Below are 26859 nucleotides of genomic sequence, written 5' to 3' on the forward strand. Positions count from 1 at the left end.
TTCAATTTAAATTCAAATCCTCAGCTGATGTAAATCAGGGTAGCTCCATTGTCCACAGGACCCACTATTTAGCAGAAATCACTGCAGCTACGCTGACATACACCAGTTGAAGGCATGGCCCAGAATTCCTAATTGCATCTTGCCCAGGACTCACCGTTTCTGTCAATGGCAAAAGGAACATCCGGGGTGGCAATTTCATAATTGCATATCTGGCTGTACTGTGGAGAACAGTCCTCATCCACGGCTTCCACCTGCAGTATACTGTCATAGATCTTTCCCTCTGTCACTGTGGTCTTATACGAGGTCTCTTTGAAGGTAGGTGCAAACTCGTTAACATCCTTCACCTGGATATGGACCACTGCCCTAAAAATATAGAAACAAAGAATTTGGAGAGAGATATCCATTCATCTTGACTTCAAACTGAGATGTCACTCTCCGTTCATTATCCAAACACATGACAGATTAACACCAAAGAGGGCTTGGAAAATAAAAACCTATGCACTGTGAGTAAAGTGCTCTTGTATCATTTTACTTTGTGTTTCATTTCCATTTTTAATCTGCACTACTTAATACTTAATATGACATTTCTGTTACGAAAATGTGCAACAAAGTTATCATGGAGAAAGCCTAATTCTCCTCTTGCTTAACACCAGTGTAAATCAAGAGTCAGTCAGTGGAGTGAACCCTTTGTAAAAAAAAAAAAAAAAAAAAAAGGCATAAGAGGAGAATCAGGCTTAAAATGCTCCCTTAGACACCAATTGCTTAGACACTGAAAATATAGATATCTTGAAAAATCCCCGTTACTAAGTAAGCACCTTCCCTTCTTTCCAGGGCAAAAGTTAATTGTTTATCCACTCCCTAAGTTCCTAAAATACTGCAGATTCCATGTTCATTTCCCCAGTTTCTTGCATGACATTTAGAGCTTGTGAAAGATGCTGCATTGAGAGCAATAAGGGCTGAATTCATCGACAGTATTTAAAACAAGTCGTACATGGGCACTGGTAGGGACATCTTTCTCTTCATACCACGTGACTGCACCTGAGCCTTGTTCTGGAAGGCAGCGTGCTGCAACCCTCCTCAGAAGGGCTCAGCTCTAGAGATTGGGAGAGTAGTTCAAGCTCCACGTTGATTCAGCGCTTAGCTGCTCCGGTGACTGACGATTATACAGCCCTCTGGCAACAAGTGTGACGCTGGATTGTTGTGTGATGTGGATATCTGTTAATAGGAACTGAACTAGGAGCACCAACTCATTTCACAGATAGCTAGCCACTAATCAACCATCTTCATGATTATTACTTAAATTAGAGTAGACCCTACCAGGCCCAGCCAAGAGCACGCCCCCTTTGTGACAAGCACTTGACACATATGAGACAGTTCCTGCCGAAAGAGCATACAATCTGAATAGACAGCGATGGAAAGGGCAAAAGAGGGATAGAGAGGTGAAGTGACTGTTATACAGTAGGTCCGTGGCAGAGGCAAGAACAGAACCCCAGCTTCAGTTCGGTGCCCAATCCAGAACCCCACACTGCCCTGCATTAAATAATAACAACTTCCAGTCACAACTAACCAGACTTGGTTTTGTTCACAGCCAGACCACAAAGTCCCAAAGTCTAATAACTGCTAGACTGCTACTGAAGTCTGAAAGAGAGAGACCATAGCATTTCATATGAAACTCCCAAAATTGTTACAGTGGAAAAACTAGCTGTGACCTGAAACTTGTTCTATTTTTCAGGTTGTGCCTTAAGAAAAACATGATTAAAAAAAAAATAACAACCCCATCCCCCAAAAACCAGATCATGATGCAGCTCACATTATATAGTAAAATAAATTCTTAAATTCCTGTATATCCGATATAAACAAAACGGTGCATTGTTTAAATGGCTCATACAGTAAATTGGGCAGTTTATATGGCAATTTAATTGTCTGTATCAGGGCAAATTTCATCTTTACTGACAATTGGTTTCATGTATCAGACAAAAGGCAGCACCATATCTGGGGCATTGGTTCTATATTGTCTCAGTAAAGAGTGCCACCTACTGACCCACCAACAACACTTCTTGCAGCCTCTGAATCTTTGGAAGATTCTCACCAAATGCTGAGCTAGCCAGGTCTGCTGAGCTTCTAGGGGCTAATAAAATCTCAGTGGAAGGCAATAAAGCTGCAGCATATAAATGAAAATTAAAAAAGGTGATTTTCCCCCCTCCTAGTAGCTCTTCTCTACTATTTGAAATTGGCTGAATAAAGTTAGAGAAAAAATAAATTCAGCATAGTTTGGTTACATACATATCAGTTAATTCTAGTTTCCAAGGCTCTGATTATTTGATTTAGCTGATCTGTTTAATGTGGGAAAATATTTAGTATGGAAAAAATCATTTAAAACCATTATTTTATTGTAGTCCATTTGATCAGTAGTTCTATTAAAACAGTTCAATTGAAATGACTGAAAATCAGGTCAATTTGAGTGAAATGTTTTTTAAACCAAAAAAAAAAGACACCAACAATGAACAATCAATTCCAGTGATAAAGCATTTTGTTTCCATTTGCTTCCCACAGACTATAGCATAAAAAGAAGCTCTTCCACCTGAACTACATCTTTGAGTAAATACATGCCACAGCCAATGCATTTTTTTCCCTTATTGTCACTCACTTGTGAGATTTCTTCCAGTTTGTTCCACTAGGTCCCGCTCCACAGTCGTATGCCTGGATGATAAATGTGTACTCCTTCTGCAGTTCACAGTCAATTGGACTTTTTGCTCGGAGACGACCTTCTCCAGATGTCTTGTTTAGCACAACAGCTTCAAAGGGCATTTCCTGTCCATGGATTTTAAAAGCACAGATTTCGCCTGTAAAGAATAAAACATGGGGAATATTATTGTTGGTTAGAACCGATTCAGACATGTTTGAGTGACATCTGATGTGCAGGCAACCACCTGTATTTCACAACCTGTGACAGATAAGTGATGTGGACTATTCGCTGAACAGCGTACCAACACAAACTACCAGCTGAAATAAACAGAACCTCATGTAAATGAGTGAGAGGTAAAGGGACAGGCAGAAGGAAAAATAGAGAAAGTCTTTATACTAGGTCTCATCTTCTTTCGTTGCTATTCTTTCTTCTGACACCCGCATTGCCTCTGTGCCAAGTGGCAGCATGTCGATTTCACCAAATTGTTTTGGTTGGCGAAAAAAAAATCAGGGAAAACAAAACCCAAACATTTCATTTTGAAATTTTTTCCAATTTTATTTCAAAATTTAAAAGGTTAAAAAAGTTCAAAATTGACATGAAATGTTTTGTTTCAGGTCAAACAAAATGTGTTGCTTGACGCAAAGTGATTTTTTTTTAACCTGCCAGTGAACTGAAAAATGTGCACTGCTCTACTCTCGGTACATTGTAAGTGTAACTTGTTCTATTTACACATACATACCAGTTCTGGAACAGAGGCAGTCACCTCTTTTCAAAATCTCAGCACTCACCCGAACATCTTATTCCCAGGAAACTATACTGTCCCAAGAATTACTTCCAAATATAGAGAATAAGAAGAGAACCAACTCTGTGCTATTTGCCACAGCTTCTCTCAAAGGACTACTATATAACAAAACTGACAAAACAGCATAGACTAAAAACTTGCTTGCTTACTAACAAAAAATTGCAAGAATATATGTAAGAGCACCATCTGGTGACTCTTCCCATAACATTTTTAAACACACTTTTAATTAATGGCAAGTAGGCTACACTATGGCTCTTTGCCCATTTCACAGATCGTCTATAGCTTCAACCTCTGTCTTGACAAACATGCTGCAGTTTTAGAGTGTAATCCTTACGCTTCACCTCTGTAGGTAGGAAATAAGAAAATGTGGAGGCTATTGAACATTGTAGGGGAGGGTGTATTAAAGTCTGGTACTGTGGATTTCTCTACAGGATCAGCACCAGTTATTTAGCATTTGTGTTTATCCATACTTATGGCACAGCAGGAGAATACATACAATACATGTTTAGTTGGGGTCAGTGGCCCCACCACCTTACACAATAGCATGGAAGGGATGCAACTTCTATGCTAGTACATAGGCTGGAATGGTGGCTGCAGGTAGCCTGCACAGCTCTCATGGCCCTGGGCTGAACATAAGATTTCACCTTCCCAGACTCTGTTTGCTCCGCTTGCAAAAAACCTGAATGTTAGGGCTTTATGCAGGTGGATTTCACCAAATGGTCAAATCTCAAAAGGGGCTAAGTATCTGCATTTCGGTGTATTACTGTGGGAGTTGTGGGTGCTCAGCAATACCCAGGATCAGGCCCATTGCTATGTATGAACTGTAATGGTATAAATAAAGGGGTGAAATTAATAAGATGCCAAGGATGATGAAGCTTGCTGAGTGCTGATCATGGGTGTTGATCATTGTGAATATATACTAGACATCAACTGAATGCCATGTTCATCTTTGAGCAGATAATTTTCACTCCATGCATCTGAAGAATTGGGGGTTTTTACACATGAAAGCTTATGCCCAAATAAATCTGTTAGTCTTTAAGGTGCCACCAGACTTCTTTTTGTTTTTGAGGATACAGACTAACACGGCTACCCCTCTGATCTCTGAGCAGAGTGTTATCCTTATTTTCCTGCAACAAAAAATTCTGAAATAATACTGTGGACTTTGATTTTAATTTAATGCCTTTTCTGATACATCTAAGTGATATTGTTATATAATAACTGGAAGTTTAATGGAGAAATATTATTCACGGCATTCTGTAACAATGGCCTTCCCACAGTTCTTAATAATAAAGTTTCCCCACAGATGTACAGTCCATCAATACAAATCATAACTTTAGGTTTTTGTGGTTATTACTATATTGATCTCATCTGATTATGAATAATATAACATTTTTAGTCACCCGATTCTGGCATTTTAAAAAATAAAATAAAAATAGTTTACTGCAGTAAAGAAGAAAATTAGCTGAATCTCACACACACACACACATACACACACACACGTTTGTCAGGGTCAAACCTGAGTGATGCTGTGACCACTTGCACCAGGGTGCAATGCTACTTGCTCAAATTTGGCCCAGCAGCCCCTTCACCATAACGGAAGGGCAGTCAGGCCAAACCTGAGCAGCACTGCATCCCCAAGTACCAGAGCATATATTTGCCTAGGGTCCAGGGATGGGTTAATCTGGCCCTGTTTGTGATTATCCTGTTTTTTTTTTCATTTCCTCATTGCGTTGTACAAGCAATTCTCTACAAAGGGAGAGGTTGACTTTAGTTCCTGGGTTGGCCTTACAGAGACCCATGGGAAGGCTGGAAAGACAGGAACAAATCCTTGTACAGAGATTCACATAGGGCATCCATATGGCACATGCTAGTGTAGGCTTAGGAGGAGCTCCTAGTGGGAGCAGGTGTTACTCTTTCTTCCATGCCAGCAATTTGAAGTTCTCCCTCCCCATCCTTCTCTAGGCATGCCTGAGAAAGGGACCTTTGTCCTGGACCTGTAAGTAAAGATATGCTTTAAATTTTGTGGGACAACTGCTTTCACAACTCTGGCATCATTCAGACTTATCCTCACTCATGCACATGCCTATCTCGCTGTATAAAATCTCCTGTTCTAGCACTCTCTCTGAGAAAAGATTATACTGTGCCAATTGACTCCCATTCACTTGACCACAATAATAATCATTATGATTACGCCTCCATATGATATCTAAAATGCCTGCTTAAGGCTTAAGCTGAAACTGATCACCAGAGAAGGGGCTGAGGATATGATTCCCTCATCCCACCCCTACAAGAAATATTAGTCAAGGTAATTAACTTTAGTTTTGGTTGGGGTTTTTTGCCTCCCTTCAAAACATACTGCAGTATGATCTGAAGGGACCAGAAGGGTGAAGGGCTGCTTTGCAAAGTCTTCAAAGAGAGGGGATGAAGGCGGCGCTACCAAAAAATAAAGCATTTGCCCCAATTAGGGTAAGTTCCTTTTTATGGTGCCTTTTGGCTCCAAAGCTTGGGCATTTGTGGATAGGTGGAAGTCTCTTGCAGTAGAAGTTGGTTGTAATGAATGCCCATAAAACAGGCATGAGAACAGGTATCCTGAGGATGCTGTGTGGAAGGAGTGGTGGTGGAAATAGGGCATGGAGGAGGGTCTATACAGAGGTACAAAGACCCCCTTGGGAAAAAAACATTCTTCCACAATATTGATATGGGTTGGGAATTGCCTCTTGGGGACCCCCTTGGGTTTATGAGTACTTGCTACAACATTAGCTATTGACTACATGGTTACATCTCAGTCTGCATTCCGGTAATTCAATAAAAGTTGTGGCCATTGACATTAACCTATTTATGAGTGTTGTGTTCTCTCTGCACATCATCCAGATTGGCTTCAGCAATATACACTTACTAAATTTGAGACCTACGTTACTTGAAGTGTGAACTTTGGTAGAGATCCGTGGATTACTACTGTAGGGCAATCAATCATATCATTTCCCATGTAGGAGTTATGCTGAACTGAAAAACAGTACTGGTAACTCGCCATTCTTGGCGTATAATTAACAAATCTCCTCAACACTTCGAAATTCTTATTAAAACAAAATCTGATATTCAGCAACCTCTACATGCAAGGCTTAGGATATCAATTATTGCTCAAAATCAACCAGACTGTGCTAAAAGTGACTCCCATTTCAGTGAATTGGCACTGATTTTAGTGGCAGAAGATCACGCCCCTACCTTATTTAATCTAGAAACCAGGGGTGAAAGTAACTTAAAGGATTTACCAGTATTCCAGAGTCCTGAGCAGGGGGGCGTGGCCTCAACCGGAAGAGGCATGGCCTCAACTGGAAGAGGTGGGGTCTTTAAATACCCGGGCTGGGAGCCCCAGGTCCTTTAAATCACCCCCGGAGCTACCAGCTGCAGAGGTGGCTGGGAGCCCCTCAGGGATGATTTAAAGGGCCCAGGGCTCCGGCCGCCGCTACCACAGCGGAGCTCTGGGCCCTTTAAATCACCACCGGAGCCCTGCCACCGCTACCCCAGGGCTCCAGCAGTGGGGCTCTGGAGGTAATTTAAAGGGCCAGGGGCTCCGGCCGCTGTGGGGAGCCCCGGGCCCTTTAAATCACTGCCAGAGCCCTGCTGCTGCTACCCCGGGGCTCCGGCAGCAGGGCTCAGGAGGTGATTTATAGGGCCCAGGGCTCAGCCACTGCAGGGAGCCCGGGGACCTTTAAATTGCCAGCCTGGGGAAGCCAGTCCAGTCCGGCACGGTGTACTGGCTCTTGCCGGTATGCCGGACCGGACCAGACCGGCTTACTTTCACCTCTGCTACAAAATCAATTGTTGGACTTGCATTGACAGCTACAGAGAGTAAGCTACTTTAGTTTATAAATACAAAGGAAAACAGTTTATTTAATTAATTACAGAAGGAGCCAACAGATGAAAATGTGTTATGCCCTTTTTCCCCCTGCTTACAGATGACCCTTAATGCTCTGTTTACTTTTTCGTCAATTGACATGTATAACACCAAAGATGATGTGTCTCTAGCCTCACTCAAAAGGAGTGATATAAAAAGGTAGTTCAGTCTGCATGCCCATTCATCTGTTAGCGCCTGCTAAGGCTTATATATGGGCTCCAACAATAATTTTTGCTTACATGGAACTTTTAAGAACTAGATTGAGCAGATGGATTAAGATTAATCATGTCCCACAGGGTATTTGAAAGCCTTCAGTATCTACTTTTAGTTATTACCGTCCTGGACTGAACTCAAAAAAGGGTCCATGAAGCAAAAAAAGTTTGTTATTTTTTATCCCTTCACCCGTCACCTGAGCCATTTAGTCCTTCAAGAGTTTTAGAAAGGTTCATTCTAAATTGGCTAGTAGATATGATTCTGCTCTCAGCATAAATCAGGAATGGCTCCCCCGAAGTTAATTAAAAGTATACCAGTGTAAAAGGGGCATAAATCAGAATCAGGTTCTAGATCCCTTTTTAACTTATTGCACACACTCTGTCTATACACATTGATTTAGATACATTGCGCGCGCGCGCACACACACAAGAAGTATGCAAGCAAACAACACCGTTAGTATTGTATGATTAACTCAGTACCCACTTTCTCAGTAATCCAGCATGGAGCCACTGTAAATAGATTTTGTTGGTTTTAAAAGTTTTTAAAAATTGAAACCTTCCAGTGTAATAAACTGCAGGAAAGTGTGAGAGCTTGGATTCTGCAAACATCTCCTGCAGTGCACAGTTCTGTGTTCTTGGGAGTTTCTCAGTGGCAGTGGAAAGGCTTATTGCCATGACATGTTTTTCTGCTGTGCTAGCGCTTAAACAATTACAAGCTATTTTTTAAAGCAAAAGTAATAATTTGTATTACTGAAGAAAATGTTGTTGCGAGCAGTAGTACTTTTACTATGTATGCCTTTCTAGCTCGGTGAACTCAACATTATTGAAGCTTGGCGAACTACTGCAACTTAGCAAGCTATACTGAAATCATAAAGGAAGAAGCGGATAGCTTAATAAAATATGCTGATTATGTTTAATTTTATGAGCAAGAAACTCAGCCAACTGGAATTCAAAACTACTGCTATGCGCACTGCTGTATTCACTTACTCTTCAAAAGGTGAAAATTTGAGAAAGTCATTCAGCTGCAATAACGTAGAGAAGTAGCCCTTTGTTTTGATGTACTCCATTGCAAGACGGTCTAGTGCCAAAATTGGGATATGCGTGCCATCTATCTCCCCAACGCAGTTAGGGAATCTCATTGCCGCAAAGCCACCCCATTTCCCGCACATTGCCCAGAGCCACAGTCCTTCGTAGCAAGAGGCAATTAATGACCCTGCACACTTGCATCACTACAACTCCCACAGTGGACTTCCCAACTCCAAACTGATTCGCAGCTGATCTGTAACAGTCAAGAGTTTCCAGTTTCCACAAAGCAATCACCACTCACTTACCTACCATTATGGCAGCTTTCATTTTGGTGTCCTTGTGCCACCGGGGCAGAGGCAAGCTCTGCACACTGTTCTAGGAATATGGCTTTGCTCATATGAAAGTTCTGCAGCCACTCCTTGTCATTTCATATTTTAATCACAATCCAATCCCCAGAGCCAATCAGAAGGGGGGCCAGGAGGGCCAGCTGGCCTGGGCCTCAAGCTCAAAGGGGACCTCAGATTTAGACACTTGTCAATTTTTTGGCATTTGATAAGTTTCGCAACTTGTTTTTATGCGCATCCCTATCGGACCAAAATGTGACACACACTCTCAGCCTAGAGCTGAAAATTTAAGAAAATAAGAGATGTGATTTGGTAAAAGACATAATTTTTTGGTTAACTGATATAGGTTTTGTCATATTAAAGTGTTAAAAATGTTCATAAATATTAATAAAAATATATCGGTTCTGATGGCACAAGATTAGACCATGATGAACGTGTCCTCTCAGATCAGCTGATTATATAAACAAACCACTACTAGTGGCTGGTGCTGGATCAACTGTGTAGAAAGGTAGAGAATTGTTACATTTTAGTGTCTTTATAGTTTTACATCTAGTTGACTAAGGAATTATTTATGTGTGAGAATTCCTCATTATTATCTTCATATGGTAGCTAAAAGAGGTGACTGGTTGGTTGGTTGAGCGCTAGCTTGGTAGCTTGGCCATCATCATAGGCTTTCGTAGGCTATAGGCCCAAATTCAAGATGAAAATTTGTGAGGACAATCTTGTACAGTGAGTTTCACGAGGACCCACGTTTGAAATTTTTGGACATTATCCCTCTGTCTGTATCTGTGTCTGTGTTTACTATATATATGTGATCCCTTTGTCTTCAGCTCACCTGTTATATTATACCTTGAGCGCTTGAGTTTTGATTCAGTGATAAGGATAATAACCTGTCTGACTGTTTCATTTTGTGTTCTTAATTAGTATTCCTTCATTTTAAGTCTTTTCAGCATTTGTGTACCATTCAGCATTTTTGTACATATTTACAGTAGAAGATTTCAAGTGTAGATAAGCTACTTATTAACAGCAGAATATTTCAAGTGTGGATAGGCTACATATTGACCAGATAGATCACTATGAAGAGGAGATTTGAAAGTGGTGCAAGCAAGAGACGGCAAAAACAACTGATTGAAGCAGCAGCTAAGAGCTCAAAGCCAATAACTTCATTTCTCAAACCACTGGAAAACACACCTTACCCAACAAACAATGCTACAGATAATGAAAACTCCGCAACTGCAACAGGTGATATTTCAGTGCCAATACGCAAACATGAGGACAGTAGTCAAGAAGGAGATGTGCCAACAGTAACAGATGCAGCAGATGTGTACGATCAAGAAACTCAACAGCAACAGGAAATGTAGATCTTATGTAGCAAGAGCAATTCATGAGTACTACAGGTTTGACTGTGACTGACACTGGAATTATTGACCAGAGCAATGCTGCCCAAATGCAACCTTTTCTTCAAATTAGTTGTTTTGAAATTCCAAGTAACATTCTACGAGATGCTGATAATCATGCGTTCCCTACTTGTCTGCTGATAAAAACTCTTCCAAATGGTGACATCTGCAAAAGGGACTGGTTATGCTGGAGTACGGAAAAACAATCTCTGTACTGTGCACCCTGCTTCATTTTGAACAAAGGTGGTGCAAATGCATCAGTTCTCTCTGATCAATCAGGATGGAGCATCAACTGAGGTTGGAGGAAACTGAAAGACCGAATAACATCACATGAGAGTTCAACGTCACACAAAGAAAACTATGTTGCATGGAAATCAGCCAGTGGGGCAGCATCAGCTGAAAGTTCAGTTAAGAATTTACTCTTGATTGAACTCTCTACAGAAACTAATAACTGGAAAAAACTTCTTGAGTGCATCCTGAATGTCATCCTTTTTCTTTCTGAGCGGGGATTGGCTTTCTTTGGTTCCAGTCAATGTATTGGTGATCGTGCAAATGGAAACTTTCTAGGCATAGTTGAGCTCCTCAGCAAATATGACCTACTTTTAACAGAGCATGTTAAACGTGTTTGAGAATCGCAAGAGAATAAAAAGCGCAAGCAAGTCCATTATCTCTCCACACACATACAAAACAAGTTTATTGAACTATGTGGGTCATTCGTTCAAATACCAATTCTTCATGAGATTTGAAATGCCAAGTATTTTTCAATCATTGTTGATGCCACTCCAGATTGTTCTCACAAGTAACAAACTACTATGGTTATTTGATATGTTAAGATTGTAGACAGCTCAAAATTTTCAATTGAAGAAAGGTTTATTTTGTTTGATAATTTCATGAGAAAAACTGGAAAAGAAATTGCTGCTTGAGTACTAGCAAGTCTACAAGGTTTTAAGTTAGATTTCAAAGTCTGCATTGGTCACGCCTATGACAATGAATCTAGTATGGCTGGGAAGTACAAAGGCGTACAAGCAGTTCTGCTTGAGCATAATTCAAACTGTATTTTCTCCATCTGTGGAAACCACACACTAAACCTTGTAGGTGTTGACTGTGCTGAATCATGCAAGGAGGCAGTTACTTACTTTGGCACTGCTCAGCAAATGTACAATCTCTCCAGTAGCAGTCCACAAAGGTGGGGAATTCTGAAGCAATATCTTCCTGTTTCACTGCATGGGATGTCCAAAACTAGAAGGTCTGCATGGATTGTTTTTAAGTTTTTAAGGTTTTTAAGGTCAGGCTTGACAAAACCCTGGCTGGGATGATTTAATTGGGGATCGGTCCTGCTTTGAGCAGGGGGTTGGACTAGATGACCTCCTGAGGTCCCTTCCAACCCTGATATTCTATGATTCTATGGTTCTATGATTGATGGTGTTCAACCAGTTATGCAGCATTTGAATTCAGGGAGAAAAGCTTTAAATGAGCTTGGATCTCTCAATCTCACTGCACAGGCTCGAACTGAACTTCAGTTTATTCAGAAGCACATGTCCAAATTTGAATGAATTCTGATGTCATCTTTGTAGATGAAGCTACTTACAATGATCCACCAAAATAATCTGGTAATTGAAGCACACAATGCTACAGTTGATGTTGAGAGGGATAACTTTGAAAGTCTTATCAATGACATTCAACAGATTCGTGAACAATGGAATGTGATCCTGAGTGAGTCCAAATTAGTAGCACAGAATATTGGCATTTCATCTGAGTTCTCCACCAATCGCAACTTACCTACTGAATCCGATGCCGAGCAGCATTATAGGGTAAATGTCTTCCTTGTCATCATTGACTCTATTCAATCAGGTCTTACACCTCGATTTGTGTCACTGCAACTAATTTGTACCCTTTTGGGGTTTCTTTCGCAGTTCAACAGACTGAGTAATGAAGATCTACTTTCTGCAGGTGAACAATTTCAGCAACAGTACAACAAAGAAATCTCAAAAGATCTCAGTGACAAGGTCATCTTCCTCAAATGAATATATTCCACGAACTTTAAATTGGATTGCAAGCAAAAAGAACTGCTGGCAGAAATACTCCAACTTGGACTCTCTGGGGTGTTTCCAAATATCACAATTGCACTGCGTATTTTTGTCAGTTTGCCTGCATCAGTGGCTTCAGGTGAACGCACCTTCAATGTGTTGAAGCAAGTAAAGAACTATCACCGTTCAACTATGAGACAAGTGCATTTGAATGGGCTCGCCATGCTTAATATTAACTGTGACATTGCATGAAAGCTAGATTTTTCCTCAATAATTAGTGCATTTGCACAGAAAAAGGCTAGAAAAGCATTTGTTAAATAAAAAAAATATTCAAATTATGTCTCATGCTTTTTTTGGTGCCTTCTTTTGTTTTCATGCATCATCATTTTTTATTTTTCTTATGGCTAGGGGCCTCAAAAGCTGGAAGTGGCCCGGGCCTCTCTGGACCTCTGAGAGGGCCCACCGATCCCACCACTCGGTGCTTGTTTCCCGAGCCCAGTAATGAGTGTCCACTGTGTGCAGCTGCTCCAGGAATGCCAACATCCACCTTGAATGGTTCTTTCCATGGCACACAACAGGGAAGGCAGCACAGATTCCTGTTCAGATTCGAAGCTCATGAAATACTACAGGTTCAGTTGCATTAACACTTATCAGAAGACTGGTGAACAGTACAGGATCCATGCTTTTATGGAGAGATGGCAGTCGCGAAGTTTATAGGGGAAGTTGAAAAACCATGTGAAATGCAGTCAGAAGCCCTTGGCATTATGGGACAGCGAAAACTGTCCCCTCCCCCCATGATCCACTGCGATTCATTCCTAGAACTCCTAGTGGGAGAAGGTGGCGATTCGCACAGTGGAATAGGTACCCATGATGCACTGCTCTCTTTGTCAGTGCTAAAGAACCAACTGTGGACACGCTCCGCGGACACAAGGAGTGTTGCGTGAACACGCACAAGCAATGTAATTACAGCAGTTTATGATTGTCAATGTAACTTAAGTCAGCTTAACTGTGTAGTGTAGACATGGCCAGGAGTGGCGGCTCTTACAGCAAAGCAGTGTAAAAGGCACCCCAGGTAGGAGAGCTGAGGGGATACAGCTGTTCATCAGTGCAGATTGTACCCTAGGTAATGTCACACTGAGATCCTGGGGTGTAAAGCAGTATAGAAATAGAAAATATTGCAGTTCATTTTTCTCAGGAATCAATACTTACTAAATTCAATTTTCTGTTAGTTTATTATGGATAAACCTTAAGTAGCTCTCAATGTATCTTAACCAACAAACTTTCCCTCATCCTCAGATCTTCATGATTCAGCAGAATAAAGCAAGAAAGGTGTAAATTTTGAGAACAATGCCAAGGAGTTCCAGAGCACAATCAATAAAAGGAGTGCCAGAAAAACCTATGGGTGCTGAAAATGTATTCCTAACCACATTAAGCTTGCTCCAACCACAGTATATTGACTTCCTAACCTTTGTTAGTTTCATGTTTACAATAGTTACATAGCTGTAACAGTGCATATGAGTATTGCATTGACACAGAGACAGGGATGAGGGGCACACTGGTGATGTGGCATGTGGAGACCTTGGATTGATATCCCTCTATCTCTGCTCTAACTGTTCCCGCATTGCCAGCTCTTGTGATTTTATCATTTAATCTCATGATATTTGCTGTCTGCCTTAAACCACAACCTCCTAGGTTCATGATTATGTGTAATTCTCAGCTTTTGTTTAAGACAAAGTGTTTCTACCCCTAGTGGTTGCACTTTTGCATTCCCTGATTTTAACTGTATGACCTTAACATTACATTAACAGAAGGAAAAGGAGTACTTGTGGCACCTTAGAGACTAACAAATTTATTTGAGCATAAGCTTTCATCCGATGAAGTGAGCTGTAGCTCATGAAAGCTTATGCTCAGATAAATTTGTTAGTCTCTAAGGTGCCACAAGTACTCCTTTTCCTTCTGTTAATGTAATGTTAAGGTCATACAGTTAAAATCAGGGAATGCAAAAGTGCAACCACTAGGGGTAGAAACACTTTTTCTTAAACAAAAGCTGAGAATTACACATAATCATGAACCTAGGAGGTTGTGGTTTAAGGCAGACAGCAAATATCATGAGATTAAATGATAAAATCACAAGAGCTGGCAATGCGGGAACAGTTAGAGCAGAGGTGCCACAAGTACTCCTTTTCTTTTTGCGAATACAGACTAACACGGCTGCTACTCTGATACCTGTCATTAACAGAAGGGTTGTTTTTATGCTATGACTATATAAAGGACACACAAACAATGTCTTAATTAAGTCATAATGCTTAGGGAAGAAGAAATAGCATAGACTCTGTAACAGCTATATAAATCATTAAGGAAATATACTGGTATTGTCACATTCTGCAGGTTTTGAAGATATAATTCAATATTCAGAAAATATTGAAAACTGTATAGTTAAAAAGTGCAGATAGTAACATTAACAAGAAACCGTTATTCTCTGGGGACTAACTAGGACATAATTATTCTGGTTCCAATGGCATCTCTTTCTGATTCATTTTTTAATGAGTGTCAATAAAAGTCATAACTGGATGTACAAATCCTTTCGGCTTTTATACACAGCCTACCTTCACTGGATGCCTATTGTTTAGTCTAAGCACATACTGCAGCCTCTACACTCATGATCAATGATTGCATATTTTTATTTACATATCAGAAATCTGTAGTAGATGACACATCAATTCATTTCAGCCAGTCATCTTTTAGTAAACACTGGCACCCAGATGCTGCAAATGCCCTAATTCCATGTGTGTCTGAAAGATGGATCATGGAATGATTTCTCCTCTAGATTAGTGAGGTCCACATTGATGGAAATAGGCGATAATTTGCTCTGCAAGGCACTGACCCATGTTAGTGTGTATATCCTTTGAAAAAGGTGAAACCGTTATTATAATAGAGACCTAGACGACTTTATGTGTAAGATTAAAAAGCGTATTACAATGGCTGCAGTAATTTGTAGTCACTTTAAGTATTGCTGAGCTGTTAAAGGACAAATGCTAATAAAATATATAAAAGTAGCTTATCATATTAAGAAGCTAATGATGTATAATGTGACTGGAATTTCAAATTAAGCAAAGATCAAGAATTATGAACATTTGCTGGCAAACACCTAGTGCTTACTGAATCGTTACTCCACAATAGTCAATTAAACACGACAAAAACTACAAAGCAGCAGGATTACACAACAGATCTGTTCCACTCAGATTCCTTGTGAGATGTACAAATCACTCCTGTAGGGCACAGAGACAAATAAGAAACTAACAGTAACATTTCATGTTTGGAATAGAAAACTAGCAGCTGTTTATCTTTTGAGGACTCAGAAGACTGACAGAAAAAATTACTTTTTAATTAAACTACTTTCTCCAGGGCCCAGCACCAAGACAGAAGAATTTCCTGAAGGAGGAAGCTTGTGACACTGTGCATTTATTTAAATTATTCTTCTGAGTTTTTTTAAAATGCATTATTTTAGGGTACTATTAGCTTATTCAGTGAGGTAAACATGGCAGGTGGCCAAGTTTTGTTTTCTAGTCTATTATTACTTAGAGTTCAGAGGAGCCATACAACTTTAATACCACAATTCCATATAAGGCATTCTGGGCCAGATTCGGACCTGATGTAAGCAGGTGAACACTCCATTTAAGTCAATGGAGAGGCATCTGCTTGCAGCAAGACTGAATTTGGCCCCCTATTTGTGAGATTCACCATGGCTCAGATTGGGCAATCAGAGCTGGAGGAATGGACTTCTGCACCTGTGTAGGGTTCTAGACTTCTGCACACGCAGAGTGGTGGAGGCTAGAGGATCCAATTCCAGGATCAGGGCACCCCCCCCCTTCTTTTAGTATTTGGAGAGTTAATGCCTATTTGCTCTTTTTATTAAAACATGACTTACATTAAAATCAATCACTTTAATTCAAAAGGTGCTGAGTGTTTCATTTCAGGCTCAATCCCGCAAGGAGCTGAGCACTCTGGCTCCAATCCAGCAAAGCACTTTAGCCTCCGTTTAACTTTCAACACGGGAATAGTCCCACTGACCTCAACAGCTCTTTGTTGACTTGAGCGGAACCAGCCACATGCTTCAAGGTAAGCAGGTATTTAAATGCTTTGCTGGCTCAGGGTCAACATGCTCAACATGTTGCAGCATTAAGCCCTAATACTGGATAGCCATGCTATGAAAATGAAGACTATATATGCCTATTGCCATTTATAAGAATCAGGCTTCTTCTATATTTTCTTGTCTGAGAAAGGCATGTATGCTTCCCAGTTATCCTAAGCCCTTGTAACTACCACCTGCCTCCACAGAACTCTCCTGCTTGGCGAGCATTACAGTATGTAAGGTTTCCTCTGAAACCAGATTATGTCACTCCATGTATCACAGGCACCTCTTGCCTCCGGACCAAAATATTGTAAATGGTGTGTGCCTTGTTTAAGCATATATTTAAAAGGAACTCCCCCCCCCCCCCCCTTGCTGACTGAAGTGCATGAAAAGCATTGAAACTAACACATAGAGCCAAATCCTGCCCCAGCTCCCCTTTCTTTCCCTCTCCCCGCACTCCTGGTAGACACAAAAGGCTCTGAATTTGCAGAAGCAGCAGGATTCCTCTGTGTGTGGAGGAGAATGAGTCTGGGAAGTGTTACAGAGAACTTCTGGCAGACCATGAGGCTGTGATTCACTGGGGCTCCCTCCATCCTAGCACAAAGGGTTAATACAATGGGTTTCAACTTTTTCTATACTGGCAACACCTCAAAGCCCCTCTCCCATAAAACCATATGGGAAGGACACAGTGGTCATAACTCCTGGTCAAAAACCTCTGTGCAAGGGGGTCCACAAATATTTGAATCCCCTGATTAACTGTACCTATCCCCCACTGCAAATGGTGCAAAGACAAAAGCAGAGGTTACTAATTTTCTAATGGTATGTGGACTGTACATGCAAAATTGACCATCAGAGAATCAAAGCATTTTATCATGAATCATTCTGTGGTAATTCACTTATACTGTATATTGTACATGGCAGATTGTGGTCTGTATAGACAACCAATTTAGTTTTGTATTGTTGCTTGTGCAAACATAAGGATATTCTGGATAATCTATAGTCTTTCTTATTTTATCTTTAAAAATTCTGAAAATGCTTCAATTTTTTTGATAATTAATTTTGATGGTATATCCCACACTTCCTCTCCACAATCAAAAGTGATATTGTTAATGTGCAAAACTGAGAACATTCTAGGTGATGATCCTGAATGGAATGGAATTGATTCACATTCTGAGCTCTGGCAACCTGATTCATGCTACAGAAGTCAGATAAGGAGGCCAGATTTATTGCTAACCCCAAACAAACTCATTAGGTGTGTATAGAAATATGGGCCTGGTGCATGGGAGTTGCTTGGGAGGGAACATTGTGAGGCTACATGGGCTCATTTCGAAAATGGAATGTCTCCATTTACTGAGATACAACCTTTTAGTGTGATCATATGGGATCTCACACACTAGCAGACTCAGCACAGGTGAGTATTTGGATGGGAAACTACCAACCCTACATTTCTATAATTCTATGATTTCTCTCTCCAGGTTCTGTGCCTGAGGGACAGGTGAGGAACCGAGAGCCAGATTACTTTCAGAGGGGAGAAACAGAGTGAGCAAGCTTCAACTTGCCCTGGAGCCCTGAGTCAACCATGCTTCCAAGAAGCCAAAAACCCATTGTCCAATGTGCAGGAGGTCTGACTAGATCAGAGGGGGGCAAACTATGGCCCACAGGCCACATCCGGCCTGCAGGACCCTTCCCTCTGGCCCCTGAGCTCCTGCCAGAGAGTGGTGTCAGGACAGGCTTGCGGAGGAGCCAGCACAACTCCCCGGCAGCGCGGTGAGTGGAGTGGAGGCTAACCCCAGCCCCTCCCCCTTCTGTTCCCCTCCCTCTCTCGCAGTCACAGTTCCCCCAGTGCCTGGGCAGTGTGGCTGCAGCTCCGGCCAGGCGGCACGGCTATAGCGCCGCCATGGAGCTCCAAGGCGGTGCGGTCAGGGGGCGGGGAGCAGGGGAGTTCCAGGGGGTGGGGGCAAGGAGCAGGGGGTGTTGCAGGGGGATGGTTAAGGGGCCTGGGCCCTGCTGCCGGGGGCAGGGGCAGAGCAAGCCAGGGCCCCCCTCCATCCCCAGCATGCTTGGCCCCTGTCCCCAGCAGCCAAGCCCAGCCAGGGAGCGAGCCCTGCCTGACTGCCAGGGAGAGCAGCCAAATGAGCAGGGGAAACACACAGGGAAAGGACTGAGCCCCCCTTTTCCCCACCCCATAGGTAACGTGGGGTGGGGAGAGCAGGGAGGGTTGGATAGGGGACGAGTGTCCCATGGGGATGGTCAGGGGGCAGAGAGCAGGGGTTTTTGGATAGGATGCAGAAGTCCTGGGGGGCAGTCGGGGGGGGTTGGATGGGGGTGGGGTTTCCGGGGGGCTGGATGGGGCAGGGGCCAGGCCACACCTTACTGTTTTGGGAGCCATAGCCTCCCCCAGCCTTCCCTACCTGGCCCTCCATACAATTTCTGTACCCGATGTGGCCCTAGGGCCAAAAAGTTTGCCCACTCCTAGACTAGATGATCACAATAGACCCTTCTGACCTTAAAGTCTACAAGTTTATGAATCATCAACTAAATCATATGGTGTAGTTTCTACTTCTTGACTGAATGACTGAAACATTATAAATAGGGGGAAAACACTTCTGGGACAGATAGCAAGTTTCTGCTCTATGAGTCTCCATTTCAACCACATCCTGCAGGTTAAACAGCATTGCTATGATAAGTGACTATCCTTCCAGAAACATCTGCATGAGCTTTTGAACTTCTTCACCAATTATTCTAACTAAATTCCTTGTTATCATATCTTCCTTTGCATATTTAATCAGCTTGAAGGTATACGATACAGTAGAACCTCAGACTTACGAACACCAAAGTTATGAACTGACCAGTCAACCACACACGTCATTTGGAACCAGAAGTATGCAAACAGGCAGCACCAGAGACCAAAAAAAGAAAAAAGAAAAAAAAAGAAGAAGCAAATACAGTACAGTAATGTGTTAAACATAAATTACTAGAAAAATAAAGGAAAAGTAGCACTTTTCTTCTGCATAGTAAAGTTTCAAACCTGTGTTAAGTGTATGTTCACTTGTAAACTTTTGAAAGAACAACCATAACATTTTGTTCAGAGTTATGAACATTTCAGAGTTAAGAATAACCTCCATCCCCGAGGTGTTCGTAACTCAGAGGTTCTACTGTACGTAGGTTTATTGGGGGTTCTCTCAGTAGGTGTATTGGGGGTTCTATTAACTCATGTTCATAAAAATGTAAGAGAGGCAAACAAACAAGAGGGAAGATACAAATACAGATACAAAAATAAATGGCTCACCAAGATTGTAATCGACCGATTTGTCATTTCCAAGAGAAGCAGCTTAAAATAAAAAAGCTTAGGAACATTATTTGAATTTGGCATGGAGCCTGAGCCTGTGGACTTAATACCTACATCTAGCAGACATACAGTACAGTAAAGCAGAACATTGATTTTAACTGTTACGAGCACCATATGGACCCTCCTGATCATGTTTTTTTCCCCTTAATTTGCTTTAACTTGTTTGGGTTTTTTAGAGAATTTGAAAATGTTCATTTCCAGGTATAGATTCACGTTTCAAACTGGATTGATAGACATGATGAGTTACTTTGCACTAGAGACTCTTTGAGTCTAAAGTATCACCACCAATTTAAAATAACTAAGGTAAAATGATAGCGGCTGGCTCTGCATGAAAAAGAATATCACACAGTCAAGATAATAAATACATATATCAAAGGGAAAGAAAATATGGATCTCTCAAACTCAGACACTAAATTATTATCTGCAATCTGATTTATGCTTGAGCTATTGCTGATTTTTTTGTAAATTCAAATTAACTTATGCTTCTGAGCCTTTCATTCATTCCCCTTATTAGTTTATTTATGCATTTATTTTTATTTCCTGACTGCTTTTTTCTACAAAGCCTCTGGAAAAGACCAATAAAAGCACCATTAATATACCCTCTATTGGCTTGCCCAACCAACCATATATACAATCTGCCTCTTTCTTCTTTAGATCGAGTGGTAAAGGCATGTATTTTTGACGCTGAATACCCCAGCTATAATCCTCACTCATGACTGTGATGTCCGTGTCCATGCAGCCATAGTTCATTAGATTACACTTTTTTTTCAACACAGTTATTTAAGATCTGCCCGCCATATTTTCAATGAGAGCTTTTCTACAACCAAACCATGCTTAGTGCTTTATTCATTATTGATGTGAGAACCTCGGCCAGAACAGCCAATTTCTATGTTTCTGAGCATATTCTTAAATCAGTAGCAATGTTTTCTATGTGTTCCTTACTTCCTAGTTTTGTCTGTGTTATGGGCTTTTTGCTTGTTTGTTTGTCTTTGTGCAGACAAATTTTTAAAGAGTTCAGTATCTCAGTCATTTGAATCATCACTAATTTAATTCTCATCATTTATTATTGAGCCTATTGCTCCCCACTGCAGGAATGTCAAATACCAGGGCCATTTGATGGGTTTTTATCATTTGGATAGCATATTTAGGATTTGTGTTCAATTCAATGACTGCACAAGTGTAACCTGCTGGTGTAGATACTATCTACACTGTCATGGAATGACTTCTACCAGCGTAACTTAGCCTGGTTACAAAATTATGCTGCAGTGGTATAGACTGTGTTGACAATAGGCTATACTATTGGCTGAAATCCCAATGCAGAATCTAAGAATCTAAGCTTCCATTAAAAAACAAACAAAAAACCCCCTAAATTTGTAGCATTCGTAGTGGTGAAAAAAAATTGAATGTAGATAGAGAGAACAAATGCAGTGTTCTGACTGAATCTTCAGAAAGCCTTAAAAAATGACTCAAAGATGTGAAACCCACTGCCCCCCATTAATCTCACTGGGATACTAATTCTATAGTCAATGATGACTCAATCTATTTAATTGCTGATCCTTTTAGTGGATGGGTTCGGGGAAGGATTGTGATTGAAACCTCTGGATTGTGGGAACTGAAACTTGCTGCAGGATAGGAAATACAGAAGGAAGATAGAAAAGACAGGGAAGCAGAGAACAGAGAATGGGGAAGGAATAGAAATGTATGGCAGAAATAATGCTGGTCCTAGAGAGAAACATATCATTTTTATTAAGAGATACTGAATACGTATAAAATAAGGCCTAGAAAAGTTGTACCAATATAACTGTACGAGAATGGTTAAAGCAATACAACCTCTGAGAGTGAACACAGCTATACTAGTATATAGATGCTTTATACCACTATAGGTATTCCCATATAGGAAGGGGAATCTTCTTATATGAATTTAGCTTTTTGATACAGTAGAAATGCATCTAGACCAGAGGTTGTTCTTGTATTACTATTTTGCTTAAAACAATTACATCCCTAACTGAAATAATTAAACAAGTACAACAAACTGCGCATCGTAGGCCTAAGGTATCAAGCAAACAAATAACTAGAAGATTAATTACTCGATAAAAGCCATATTTGATCTTGATTAAAATCTCCCATTGTGATCAGTGGGAGAGCTGCTATATATTCAGGGGAGCACGGAGTCCAAAATGTTTCCCTGAGCCCAGGGACCATAATTAAAAACAGAATTCAGCTCTCACCATAAAGGGTGTGTCTTCACTGCAAAAAAAAAGGGAAGATGGGAGGAGTCAGAGCAACATAAATAACACACAGTTATCTCACTGTAAAATCCTAGTAGAGACAAAACACTGGTAGTTTATATCTTGAGGTAGCTAGGCGAGGTCAACATCCTGTCCATCCTCAACTGGTTTATCACGTGGTAAAACTACAGATGTCTTGTCTCCACTAGGCTGTTACATCTGGACAGCTAACACATTAGTAATCCTGTGCTAAAAAACACACTTGTTTTAAGCAGTGAAGACAAACATAAAGTGAGTTATCTAACATCCTACTGCAGTGCTTCTTTATCAACTGATATATTTGTATATGCGACCAGCTCTACTGCAAACCGTTAACAACCTTGTGATCTCTTATTCGATTCCCTCTCCTCTTCTTTAGTGCTAGTACAATTTGGGTCATATGTTGAGCCTGAGATCTTTAAGTAGTCAATCCCTTTCAATGCTATGGTACATTAGCTGCTTCTTGTTCCTCGCTTTCTGCCTTTTAGAAGAATTGTTGATTGTTGTCTCTCCTGTTTTCTATACATTTCCTAGCTCCTTCTACACTGGCCCTACTGACGTCAATGGGAGAGCTGTCACTGACTTCAATGGATCCAGAATTTCACCCTTGGATTTTAATACTTCCTATCATTGCATATTACTCACTAGGCTGCTTAAGGCATCAAAACACATATAAGGATCAGGTTGAATGGTGTAAATATCTGGGATATGCTTGGACTTCTTTTCCTGCATGCTGACATTCAACATGAGAATAAGCCACTTGCTTTCTGTGGCATATAAAGCTTCAGTGAGTGACCTGTGCGGAGATTAAGGGTGTGATCCAAACCTCATTGAGCTCAATGGAAAGACTCCCATTGACTTAAATGGGCTATGAATTAGGCTAAGGTTTTTGTCTTCATGTTGAAATACTCTTGGATATATCATCTCTTCTTTTATAACTTTTACAACCTTTGATTCTTTGACACCCTTTGTGTTTTATGATTCCAGGATGTAGAACTTTGAGTGCTCAGATAAGTAAGTGTACTAATGTGCTCAAGTATTTGGATGATCAAGCCCTTAAAAGTTAACAGGGAAACACATATTGTAAGATTCCTATAAACAAACCTTGAGAAAGGAGATGCTGCAGCAACTTAAAAAAAATAACCACTGAAAATAGGGATTTTTAACAAAAACAATAAATGGATTAGGGCTGGTCCTATTCCCACTAAAGTTAAGAGCAAAACTCCCATTGACATCACTGGCAAAAGGATCAGGACTTTGCTGAGTGTTAGTAAAATACAGCATTACAGACCACTTAAGATGCAGCATTACAGATCACTAGTGGCTATATTATTCTTAATAAGTAACCATATTAAAACTAACTCCTTTAACACAGGAAATGTACACAGAGAACACAATTACCAGATAATCTTATGCATAATAGCAAGGATTTTAAAGACAGAACAGATTTTTTTCCCCTCTCTAGTCTGTATTCCATCATCACCTTCATTTTAGAAAGTGAAGATGAAGGCTTATTTTTTACGCTTTAGAAGCTATGATTGAACTTTCATTGCAATTTAATATTTAATTTGAAATTAATGGAATGAAGGATGCAACTATTAAAACTCAACATGTGCAGCATAAAGCAATAAAAACATAGTGCTGTAAAAACATACCATAATAATAAATCGTTTCAGGCAATTTAGAAAGAGAAAATAAATATCTATATAATTTTAATTAACCACTCCTCAATAATGTAAAAAAAACAAATTACATTTGCAGCTTCTGAAGTAAATTACAACTGTAACTTGAATATTTCTGGTAGGAAATTTAAATAAAGCATTTTATCAAGATGTACAATTAATTCAAAGCCATTTCTATTGGGTGATCTTTGCATTTATATCCTCAAGACTGGACAAAGAGCATTTCCATTACTGGGCAATACTGTTTTGTTAATGTTTAAATAGCGCAGGCAGCTGTGAGCTAACTTTAAAGAGAACAGATACTTGGGAATCTTTCAAGGTTTGAACTTTGGGAAAAAAATATTTGACACCATGACATTTTTCAAAAATAGCTACTTCATTACATGCTCAACCACCATTGGAGCGGCAGTTGTACAACAAGGCTGTTGGAATTTACTGTGGCATTTAGCCACAAGTCCTGTGTAGGGGGATGAGGAAGAGTGCGCCCAACCCTAGCAGAGCACAAGAGATAGCTCAGCCATTAGGGTAGCATAGAACGCTTCCTCTAGCATGCCAGTCTCTCTCCTATTGGGGTGCTTTAGGAATCAGTCCTTGCACTTCTCCGAGCAGGGGAAGAGCAAGGGTAGCAACTGTGAGCAGCTCGTACACGGCTGCAGAAGTGGGAGGGGTGTGTCTTGTTTCTCTCTGTGGTCAATCAATGGCCAGAATCAAACTAATTCTTAGCAAATATCTAGTGTCACAGTACATTGGGAAATTATTAGAATTAGTAGAAGAAGGTGGGCAGGAGAAGCTGTAAGAACGTGGGGAGATGGTTGCATCAGCATACGGAAGGTTAAATCAGTCAAGTCATGAGTTTATCATCACTTTCAGCATCAGTATGCTCCGAGATGACACATTAGTACTCATCACTGTACAAAAATGCCTGCACTGTGGTGAGGGAATACTCAGCATCTCTCAGAGACTAGGCTGAGTTTGCAGATTTAGCAGTTAGAAAAAAATATTTTTACTTGTAAACTGAGCACATCAATGAATTGAGAAACCATATGCAGGTGAAGTTCCCACAGTACTGCAACAGAACACATGCACATTAAACACACCATTCAAACTTGCCCCTTTCCTAGTGTTTGGCTTTATTTGCAATGCAAACACCATCATTAGCAAAATATAAACTTCAGTCTGTATTGTTCCAGTGAGGCTGTTCTAAGGGTTTCCCTGTAGTGCCTCCTCTGTCTCAAAACCTAGTTTCCTCTGTCCCTTGAGAGAGACTCCTTGATCTACATGCCAGCATGAGCCACTGATTATATCTTTATGCAGAGGTCTAGCACCTCAGAGTGGCTCTGCATGCATTCTTCCTCTGCAGGATCCTAGACACTGCCACCCGGTGACAGAGACTATAACAGGGAGCCCCACCGTGCCTTTATTCGAAAGTCTCTTTTCAGTATAGAACTGCACTTTAATATTTCAAAATGCAGTATCAGCAATCTGTGTAACATCATACACCACGGCAAAGAGATGAAAGCACCTTCACTGCTGCTCTATAACACATAGTCCGTCATATTATCTGGACTAGTAGGCTTAAACCATGACAGTTCCTCTGATAGGATTATATCCATGGAACAGTAAGGAAGAACCCAGACATGTGTTACTCACAATGTATTAAAACATTATAGATGTGATAATTAAGTCAGTCAGTCAAAGGGAACTATGCTGAAGGATTCATGAAAGAAAAAATATGGTCAAAGATGTATCAGTATTTATATTTAAATTTTATTTCCTGTGAAGGGCTTAGATAGAAAAACCCCCAAAAGGTGGGTGTGGCATAGGTCTCCTTTAAATTCTCCTGTCTGTCCGTGTTCTGAATCACCCATAGCACCTTAATGTATGCCTCAGATTACTATTTAGCCTATCAAAGGTGCTCACATCTTAGTCAGAATTCCTGGGAACTCTGAAAAGTGTATGTGAGCATGTGGGGGAGGGGGGAGAGCGTACCCATGTTTTAGTGGGTGAAAGAAGGTTGAAAAAAGCACAGAAGAAGTCAAATGGTACTACTGGTGACAACAAAGATAACAATTAAACAGATCAAAACCCCAAAGCAGGTAAACCCTCAAGATCCACATAACTTCAGCAAGTAGTAGCACTCATCCTCTTTGCCCCTCCCTCCTATGGAGTGAAATCCACTGGTCTCCACTGAAGTCAGTGGGAGTCCTGTAAAGGATGTTTAGAATGTATAAAGAGACATAGAAGGAAAACAAAGATGGGCCCTTTCCATCTGAGATGTTTAATACTGATGTAAATTAAGTTTTGTCTATGCAAGTAGACAGAAGCTGGGGGGAGGGGTAAAGAAAGAGAGTATAAGAAAAGGCAAAAAGAAATGTGAAAATAAAACTAAACATAGTCTTCAAAGTAACAGCCGTGTTAGTCTGTATTCGCAAAAAGAAAAGGAGTACTTGTGGCACCTTAGAGACTAACCAATTTATTTGAGCATAAGCTGTCGTGAGCGACAGCTCACTTCATCGGATGCATACTGTGGAAAGTGTAGAAGATCTTTTTATACACACAAAGCATGAAAAAATACCTCCCCCCACCCCACTCTCCTGCTGGTAATAGCTTATCTAAAGTGATCACTCTCCTTACAATGTGTATGATAATCACGTTGGGCCATTTCCAGCACAAATCCAGGTTTTCTCACTCCCGCCCCCCCCCACACAAACCCACTCTCCTGTTGGTAATAGCTTATCTAAAGCGACCACTCTCCTCACAATGTGCATGATAATCAAGGTGGGCCATTTCCAGCACAAATCCAGGGTTTAACAAGAACGTCCGAGGAGGGGGGTGGATAGGAAAAAACAAGGGGAAATAGGTTACCTTACATAATGACTTAGCCACTCCCAGTCTCTATTCAAGCCTAAGTTAATTGTATCCAATTTGCAAATGAATTCCAATTCAACAGTTTCTCGCTGGAGTCTGGATTTGAAGTTTTTTTGTTGTAATATTGCAACTTTCATGTCTTTAATCACGTGACCAGAGAGATTGAAGTGTT

At 40.7% G+C, this 26859-nt stretch overlaps 1 protein-coding gene across 1 annotated transcript in view; it reads right to left on the reverse strand.

Moving 5' to 3' along the window:
- Nucleotides 1-26859, reverse strand: part of CLSTN2 (calsyntenin 2) — a 702707-nt gene that overhangs the window by 137726 nt on the left and 538122 nt on the right. The window contains exons 4-5 of the mRNA XM_037908920.2: nucleotides 2648-2843; nucleotides 155-363 (exon numbers count right to left, since the gene is read on the reverse strand). Of these exons, the coding sequence (XP_037764848.1) occupies nucleotides 155-363; nucleotides 2648-2843 (405 nt within the window). The remainder of the gene's footprint in view (nucleotides 1-154; nucleotides 364-2647; nucleotides 2844-26859) is intronic.

Source organism: Chelonia mydas, chromosome 9, assembly GCF_015237465.2.
Source record: "Chelonia mydas isolate rCheMyd1 chromosome 9, rCheMyd1.pri.v2, whole genome shotgun sequence".
Lineage (NCBI taxonomy): Eukaryota > Metazoa > Chordata > Testudines > Cheloniidae > Chelonia > Chelonia mydas.